This window comes from Rutidosis leptorrhynchoides, chromosome 4 (genome assembly GCF_046630445.1).
Source record: "Rutidosis leptorrhynchoides isolate AG116_Rl617_1_P2 chromosome 4, CSIRO_AGI_Rlap_v1, whole genome shotgun sequence".
NCBI lineage: Eukaryota > Viridiplantae > Streptophyta > Magnoliopsida > Asterales > Asteraceae > Rutidosis > Rutidosis leptorrhynchoides.
Window position 1 is genome coordinate 75,957,743 of NC_092336.1, and position 9,738 is coordinate 75,967,480.

The 9,738-nt window shown below is 33.9% G+C and overlaps 1 protein-coding gene across 1 annotated transcript; it reads left to right on the forward strand.

Annotated features, from left to right (window-relative positions):
- Positions 1-1,226: 1,226 nt before the first annotated feature.
- On the forward strand, positions 1,227-4,893 carry LOC139840734 (uncharacterized). The gene is made up of 5 exons (XM_071830983.1): positions 1,227-1,333; positions 1,595-1,610; positions 4,123-4,296; positions 4,343-4,468; positions 4,609-4,893. The coding sequence occupies exons 1-5, from the start codon at positions 1,227-1,229 to the stop codon at positions 4,891-4,893; spliced, it is 708 nt and encodes a 235-aa protein (XP_071687084.1).
- Positions 4,894-9,738: the final 4,845 nt, after the last annotated feature.

Here is a 9,738-nt window from a genome sequence, read left to right on the forward strand (position 1 = left end):
TAATAATAATAATAATAATAATAATAATAATAATAATAATAATAATAATAATAATAATAATAAAATGAAAATATAAGAGTGTATACCCTTTTTATAAGCTTTTCTAAAAAAAATTAGCCCACGCCAGGGCTCGAACCCAAGACCTCCCGTTCCCCTAACACGCACCTAAACCATCTGAGCTATCATGTTATTCTGAAATTAACCCGGATTAAAAACTATATAACCCTTATCAACCATCATCTAAACCATCATCATTCATCTCATACATCTTTATTATTTATCATAACATCATCATCATCATATTATTATTATCGGTTCTTAATTTTCATATCATCATTAACATAATACTCATATCATCATCAGAGAGCATCATAATCATCATCATATATCTTCACAGAACATTATCATTATGCATCACCATCGTCACTTTCATCTTCAAAACATCATCATAATCCTACGATTGTCATCATCTTCATGAACAAACTCGTAAGTCTTTATTATCATGTTATTCGAATATCATCATGCCTTTATCATTATCACCGTTGCCATTAACTTCACATTTGTAGATTCACGAAAACAGAAACACTAATTTAATCTCGACCCAAATTCCTTTCGGCCCACCATCATTTTCTAAGCCCAATTTGGTAATTCAATTAACAAATCCCAACTAAGGAATCATTGGGTCACGACCCAGTAAAAAAAAATATAGTCCACTCCATAAAATAAGCCTAGTCGCAGATTAAGAAGGAAAGGAGAAACAAAACGTCAGTGGGGTTTATCTTATTAAAATAACAAAGTGATTGCTCCCCCCAAACATGAACTTGTCGGCCATAAATGTTAGAAAGATGACATCATAGCAGAAAGTCTTTGTGTGTAGTTCGAACAGGTATACACACATTAACGTACAACAATAGCTTCTCTTCATCATGTTAACGTTCAACTCTTTCCTCCTCTTCTTTATTCTTAAATGCAACCTTTATTATTTCCTTCGTGATTTTAATAGAACAGAAGCAGAATAACGGAGACAGGAGCAGCAGTTAGCGGGATCATTTTTGTGGGTTTCATTAGACAGTTAAAATTATGTTGGTGAAGTTTTGTGGTATTGTGTATTCACGATAATCAAATAGAAATAAACATAAAACGCAGTAATAATGGAATGGTTTTGATATATGTTGTTGGTTGTCATGGGTGTTCCGGTGGTTTGATTTGTTCATCAGAGAGAGTAAATGGCAAAACGTAGCAGCATCGAAACAAACAAAAATATTGATGGTGACGATGGGTTTGTTCATGGTGATGGAGAAGAGTGGGTTGTGGTTGTGATGGTGGCCGAGTGGTAGCCGGCTGTGGTGGTGTTTCCGACCGACGGTGGTATGAAGGTGAGCCAAAGGTGGTTGTCAACAAAGAATAGTGATAGTTGGGTTTGTTTTAATAGTGGTTCTCGGTTGTAGTTGGTAGTGGCGATGATGGTAACTTGGTTCTTGAACCGAAACAAAACATAATTTGCATCCTGGGTGTGATCGATTGAAACCATAAACATGTAAATATATAGCAAGAGATGATGAAGGTGATGGTTGACGGTTTGGTTGTCTTACAGTGGTGGTGTCAACAAGGTAATCGATGGTGAAGGCTCGGTTGTTAAGTATGCAATATAGGAATATATGCTATGTATAAATATGAAGAAGTATAGATAGAAATGAATTATATTAACATCAATTTAAATCATTGATTGTGCAAAAACAGTAATCGAATAAGATGATCTGTGAATTATTTTCATATGAAAGTATCTTATGTATAATCCCATAATATAAGCAAGTTGGTAGAATAAAATATGATAAATGAGTAAACGTGTTAGTGCTATAGTTCAGCAGCCACTATAATTTGATTACTTTGTCGACATAAGGTGTTATTTCGTGCCCCGTTGTTAAATTAGTGGCGGATAAAAGTGTTCAGAAAACTTCCATATTTTTAAATTAAGTATATTTATTTATTTTGGTCATTATGGTATAAAATTCGAGCATTAACGTGTTAAATAAAAATTACATCAACTGTCCCTTTCATTTATGGATGAAATATAAAAAGTTCCAAAATTTAATAAACAGCTCATAAATACATTTTTAATAAGTCTATAATTTATAGAACTCATTTTCGGATCACTGTTTATTTTAAAATCATATAAGTTTGAATTAAACTTCTCTAAATAATAATCGAAACGTCCAACGAGTATTACAATAATTAAATAATTATATTTAATATACTCTATACATATATTTATATTTATTTTTATATGTATACACATTTATTAACAAATAATGGTTCGTGAATCGTCGAGACTGGTCGAAGGTCAATTGAATATATGAAACAGTTCAAAATTTTTTAAGACTTCAACATTACAGACTTTGCTTATCGTGTCGGAAACATATAAAGATTAAGTTTAAATTTGTTCGAAAATTTCTGGGTTGTCACAAAAGTTGTCCAACATGACTGTAACATCCGGAATATATTAACACAATTTAATAAGGCACCTAAAACATAGTAGCCCGAGATATTTAGCGTTTTTTGAAAAGCGTCCATTTTGTGTATAGGTAGTTGCGTTGTGTTCGTAAAATTATTTCGAGTTGAACCGTGGTTTCAAAAAAATATAAGGCGTGGCGAGCGAGAAGATGTGGTCCGTTGAAGATTTGAGTGATTTTTCAAATTTTTTTATTTAGAAATATGTAATTTTCACTTTAACTCTTGGAGTTTGGGGTGTTTGACATTTGATAGTAAAGAATGCTTGTGGGTACAACGATATAAGCGGAACATGCAAGTACTCTAAGAATGGAAGTGAGTTACTATTAATGAATAGTAACTCAAATTTGCTCAATTGTATATATTTGTAGGGTCTAAAACAGTGGCGGAAATAGGTAGTGACAAGGGGGCATCGGTTCCCAGTGGATTTACAATTTTCAGTGTAAAATTTTGGGTTTTTCGATTTTGCCTCCAGTGGAATTTTTTTTTGTGCCCCAAAGTAACCATATTTTGCCCCCAAACCTTCAAATTTTGCCCCAAATTTTCCAAATTTTGCCCCAAAATTTCCAAATTTTGTCTAAAAACTTCCATATTTTACCCAAAAAAGTTGATACGTTTTAAAAAAAATTCGCCCCGAATAAAAAAAAAATTTCGTTTTCGCCACTATTCTAAAAGAATGATAGTAATAATAATGTATACATAGTTACACACACTGTTGTAAAAAAAATCGATTACTCTTCGATTAATCTCCGATTACTTATTTTTAAAAGCAATCCGTTCCGATTTTTAATAATCCGTTTAATTAATCGGTCAACGTCGATTGATAGATCATTTGAATTTGGTAATCAAAGTCGGTCAAAGTCAAAATTGGTCAACATTTTAACATGAATTTAAACTAGAAATTTAGAGATTTTGAACAAAATAACAATTTTATGCAATTATGTTAAATTTTATGTTTATGTTTATAGTTTTTTCTATATTTGTAAATATAATTTTTGAAAATTATTATTTTAATGAATTCGATTAATTTCCGAATAGCGAATTTTGCAACCTTGGTTACACGAATGGATGTACACTCATGTTTACGTTGTTACACACGTATGGCTGTACACTCGTGTTTACGTTGTTATTTAGTGGTGCTTTTCATTACTTGGTTGCCGCAAGTTCAATTCTTGAGCACCTCTTTCTTGTGTTTTTTCACCACATGTGCCTTTAATGATATCCACCAAAACATGCACACACTCAACCAAATAATAGCTCAAGTTTTTCTTGTTTATTCATTCTTAATCTAAAAGAAAGTATTTTATTACTCCGTATAATTTTATTATTACCTTGTTGTATATGTTACGGAGTATATTAAGTATATATACTATCTCAATAATTAACATACGGATATGATTGACTGATACAAAATTATAAGTTTCCAATTCGTTAATTTCTTTTGTTGATAATATAAAAAGTAACATACAAAGATATATAAAAAAGTTCTTATAAGAAAGTAGTATTTGAAAAATAATATGAGATGGGAGAGCTTTCTCATAAATTGTTGGAGTTTCATTCTCGGTATGCTTGTCGGTTTTGATACTAAATGGATTGGCCGGATTATCTTCTAAGGCGTCTCTCCTACTAAATGGCAGTCCTTCAGCGGAATTTGACATAGAAAGAGGGCTCCGTCAGAGTGACCCGTTATCTCCTCTACTTTTCATCATCGGAATGGAGGGTATCAATGCGGCGCTTAAGGATGCAACTGCTTCTTCTTTATATAGCGGTTTGTTGGTAAATAATCAGGTTACAATTTCTCATTGTTTTTATGTGGATGATGCCTTGTTTGTAGGTGAAAGGAATGATTCGAATGCGGCCAACCTTCTCACAATTCTGGGATGTTTCATTGCTGCTTCTGGCCTCCAAAATAAACATCCAAAAATCTTGTCTCTATGGTGTGGCAATCAACGCTCAAGAGGTTTCTCGCTTAGCGGGACGTATGGGATGTTCTCATTCTTCGATTCCTTTTAACTTCTTGGGTCTTCCCGTTAAACAGAATATGAACAAAATAGAAAGTTGGTCTCCAATCATTGATAAAGTTAAGAACCGGCTATCCAGATGGAAAGTGAACATGCTTTCATTTCAATTGGCGGTAGATCGACTCTTGTAAAATCGGTTTTGGGATCACTTGGGACCTTCTTTATGTCTCTCTTCAAAATGCCTGTCAGTTTTCTTAAAAATTTAGAAGCTATCCGTGCCTCTTTTCTATGGGGTGGAAGCGATAACGTTAGGAAAATTCATTGGGTTATGTGGGATTCTATTTTAAATCCTATCGAATTCAGTGTCCTTGGTGTAAATAGTCTAAAGTCCTTGAATTTGGCGTTGCTCTATAAATGGCGATGATGTTTGTTGCATAACAAAGATACGATATGGGCTTCTGTAATCCAAGCAATTCATGGTTCACGTGTAGGTGAAAATGTGTAGTATGGTCCAAGAGCGAAGAGTGTGGACTAATATTTATAGATGTATCGAATCTATCCACTTAAGATTGGCAATGGTGCCTCCACTTCCTTTTGGTTAGACCCTTGGCTCAATGGTACTCCCCTATCTAGCTCCTTCAATCGACTATTCCAAATCGACAATGATAAGTTTGGGTCGGTTGCAGCACATTGGATTAACGGCAATTGGTCATGGCTACGGAGGCGTCCAATTCGGGGAGGTTTAGAACAATCACAGCTAGACAGCCTGCTTGCTACTCTCCCTACAATTGCATTTTCTTCAGATAAAGTCATAAAGATAAATGAATGTAAGGGTGGTTGAGTGGTGCATGAGTGGTGTTTTTGGTCTGTTATGGGTGGTTGGCTCTTTGCTTGCGCAACAACTTCCACCTGACATGCCTTTCGAGTTTCTGTCCAAAAGGTTTTTTGGCACTATTTTCTGAGGCAACAACAAGCGTCGATTTATGGCGACTTGACTGCCACTTAGAGCCTAAATTGATTTTCAGGCAGACTTTAAAACCCATGGAAATTTGATTTTACCATTTTCATGGAGTCTCATTTTTCTTTTCTGTTTATTTATTTAAAACCTTTTTTTTTTAAATGGGCGGAGGTCCTCACGGAAGCAATCTCTCTGCCCTGGAGTAGAGAGGGATGACTTTCTCCTTCTATGGGTGGAGAATTTTTTTCTTGACTCATGGTTAGTTAGATAAACGACTTCTCTTCTACTCTACGGTAGAGGAAGGATTGTCTACATCTCACCTCCCCCATACCTCGCATGTGCGGGATTGGGTATTGTTGTTGTTGTTGTTGTTGTTGGTCTGGTTTTGATATCCCTAATGATACCGCAACCCGCATGCGCATTCTATACGTATGCAGACGCTCGCTAGCAAGTGATGTATCGAATGCCTTTGTTCCCGGTACGACGGTTACTTGGTCATCAAGTCGATATCTTTTCCATAATTACAACCGAGATTCGGGGGAGTTTGTTATGGACAGGATTATCACAATCTTAGACGGTTATAGAATTAGGGTTTGCCTATATATACTAACCTTAATTATCATTCTAGACACGATCACGTTACGTAACCATTGTCTGCTACACATCTCACGTAACAAGCATCATCTTTCATCTTCTCAAGGTTTATAGGTTAGTTCCTTATTAACTAGCACCTACAACCTTACATGGGGCCTTCTGATCAACGACCGTTATCGAAGGTGGACTTAATCACTTAGCCACCCCGCCGACATCATCATGTCGGCCAGGGTTATTCACGGTAGCCGGACCGGAGAGCTAAGTTCTAAGATCCTTAAACCCCCCTTAGCTTATTGAACAGGCATATTGATCCTATGGAAAATATATGCATGATCAAGTGGTGCTTTCATTGAGAGACGAATTAATTCAAGACATGTTTAATTATTTTTTCTTTTAAAAAGTTTTGAATTATAAGGCTCATTATTCACAAAATTTCTGAATTTTTTGTCACTTTTACAGTATCATGACTTCCGGGGACTCATCGGAACGTACTCAAACAGACAATCAAAACACGCCGTCTGGTAATCAGCAGACGCAAGCTATGACTACGGGGGCGGGATATACGCCTTACCCTCCACCAGTGTCCGGAGAGCCTTTCCAAAGATACAAGCCGATATATCCAGATGGAATTTGTAACGACCTTGGATTTTCCAACGTTTGTTTATTAATAATTGTTATTATCAATACTTGTGATTAAACGAATGTATGTTATTACATTTACATGTTGCCATGATTGCCCGTACTTGACTTTAAATGCCCGAAACGTCTTTGTGACACACGAAACTTTCACGAATAATATTTTTAGAATATTATTTACATTCATGATTGATTTTATTAATCATTTTGATTAACTATGGTTATTAGTTAATTACTTGGGCTTTAATTGGATTAACTTGTTAAATACTTGAACTTGGGCCTTGTTAAGGTTATGAACTCATGATATTGGGCTTATAAGCCCACCCTACACTTTAATGGACTTATTTAGCCCATCTCTTAATGCAAGTATCATACTTGGAACTTAACTAGTTAGTTAACTTGTTTGGAATCTAGTCACATAATACTTACACCATGATCCCCATGAAACTACCCCATTTAACCAATCTTTTAAGCTTTTACATGCAAGTGACCATTGAACATTTTCCTTCCCCCCTTGACCATGCAGGCCGTCAGCCTTTGAATGCTTTTAGAGGAGTTTTAATTTTTTTTTTGACTACTTGTTACTAGCAATACTTCCTCACTTCTCACACACACTTTTACTTACATTTTTCTCTCTACATTTCCTCTCACTTTTCTCTCAAAATATTGTAAGTTTCATGAATGTTTCTTCCTCTTTTCTTTCCTTCAAACCGAACCAAAACACCCCTTTAATCATCATCATTTACTTGTTGTTACTTGTTCTTTGTTAATGTCTACTTACTTACTTGTTCATTGTTGTTTGTTACTTACTAGATTCAAGAATCAACTCTTTAGTTTGATTCTTCATTTTATCTTGTATTTACAAGAACACACAAGAACATAAACTTTCTAGTTTATGTTCTACATATGTTGTTTCAAAAGATTTTAAGTTCATGGTTGTAGAATCATTACTTGTAAGTCATGTTTGTAAACTTAAAGTTTACATTCTTAAAGATCAAACTTTGGTTTGAATCTTTAAAGTATGAACAACCCATGAACTAGTTACTTGCTTACTTAGCTTGTTTCCTTATATTATGCACTTTAAATTCATGTTTGTTGGTTAAGATTGGTCAAGTGTTACTAGTTAACTTTGATCTCATTAATCTTGAACTAAAAGTTAACTTTAAAAGTTCAAGAACATGTAAGTAAGCTTTCCTTAATTATAACTTGGTACACTTATGTTAGATCTAGACTTTTGGGTCTAGGATCTTCAAGATCTAACTAAGAACTATGTTCTACAACTTAAGATCTTGATTTTATAAGTTTATTTTCAAATTGTAACTTAATATTAGTTTTAAAGTTCATGTATGTGTTAGATCTAAGACCTTGATGTTGAAATGTCCCGTTCTTATTGATTAAAAACGTTCCATATTAATTGATTTCGTTGCGAGGTTTTGACCTCTATATGAGACGTTTTTCAAAGACTGCATTCATTTTTAAAACAAACCATAACCTTTATTTCATAAATAAAGGTTTAAAAAGCTTTACGTAGATTATCAAATAATGATAATCTAAAATATCCTGTTTACACACAACCATTACATAATGGTTTACAATACAAATATGTTACATCGAAATCAGTTTCTTGAATGCAGTTTTTACACAATATCATACAAACATGGACTCCAAATCTTGTCCTTATTTTAGTATGCAATAGCGGAAGCTCTTAGTATTCACCTGAGAATAAACATGCTTTAAACGTAAACAAAAATGTTGGTGAGTTATAGGTTTAACCTATATATATCAAATCGTAACAATAGACCACAAGATTTCATATTTCAATACACATCCCATACATAGAGATAAAAATCATTCATATGGTGAACACCTGGTAACCAACATTAACAAGATGCATATATATAAGAATATCCCCATCATTCCGGGACACCCTTCGGATATGATATAAATTTCGAAGTACTAAAGCATCCGGTACTTTGGATGGGGTTTGTTAGGCCCAATAGATCTATCTTTAGGATTCGCGTCAATTAGGGTGTCTGTTCCCTAATTCTTAGATTACCAGACTTAATAAAAAGGGGCATATTCGATTTCGATAATTCAACCATAGAATGTAGTTTCACGTACTTGTGTCTATTTTGTAAATCATTTATAAAACCTGCATGTATTCTCATCCCAAAAATATTAGATTTTAAAAGTGGGACTATAACTCACTTTCACAGATTTTTACTTCGTCGGGAAGTAAGACTTGGCCACTGGTTGATTCACGAACCTATAACAATATATACATATATATCAAAGTATGTTTAAAATATATTTACAACACTTTTAATATATTTTGATGTTTTAAGTTTATTAAGTCAGCTGTCCTCGTTAGTAACCTACAACTAGTTGTCCACAGTTAGATGTACAGAAATAAATCTATAAATATTATCTTGAATCAATCCACGACCCAGTGTATACGTATCTCAGTATTGATCACAACTCAAACTATATATATTTTGGAATCAACCTCAACCCTGTATAGCTAACTCCAACATTCACATATAGAGTGTCTATGGTTGTTCCGAAATATATATAGAGGTGTCGACATGATAGGTCGAAACATTGTATACGTGTCTATGGTATCTCAAGATTACATAATATACAATACAAGTTGATTAAGTTATGGTTGGAATAGATTTGTTACCAATTTTCACGTAGCTAAAATGAGAAAAATTATCCAATCTTGTTTTACCCATAACTTCTTCATTTTAAATCCGTTTTGAGTGAATCAAATTGCTATGGTTTCATATTGAACTATATTCTATGAATCTAAACAGAAAAGTATAGGTTTATAGTCGGAAAAATAAGTTACAAGTCGTTTTTGTAAAGGTAGTCATTTCAGTCGAAAGAACGACGTCTAGATGACCATTTTAGAAAACATACTTCCACTTTGAGTTTAACCATAATTTTTGGATATAGTTTCATGTTCATAATAAAAATCATTTTCTCATAATAATAACTTTTAAATCAAAGTTTATCATAGTTTTTAATTAACTAACCCAAAACAGCCCGCGGTGTTACTACGACGGCGTAAATCCGGTT

What these genes read in the sequence shown, in the direction of transcription:
- LOC139840734 (XM_071830983.1), top strand. Translation starts at nt 1,227, where the DNA reads ATGGCAAAACGTAGCAGCATCGAAACAAACAAAAATATTGATGGTGAC. An exon ending in GTTTGTTGGTAAATAATCAG is followed by an intron (nt 4,297 to 4,342) that starts GTTACAATTTCT and finishes CCTTGTTTGTAG; the next exon opens with GTGAAAGGAATGATTCGAAT. An exon ending in TGGCAATCAACGCTCAAGAG is followed by an intron (nt 4,469 to 4,608) that starts GTTTCTCGCTTA and finishes CCGGCTATCCAG; the next exon opens with ATGGAAAGTGAACATGCTTT.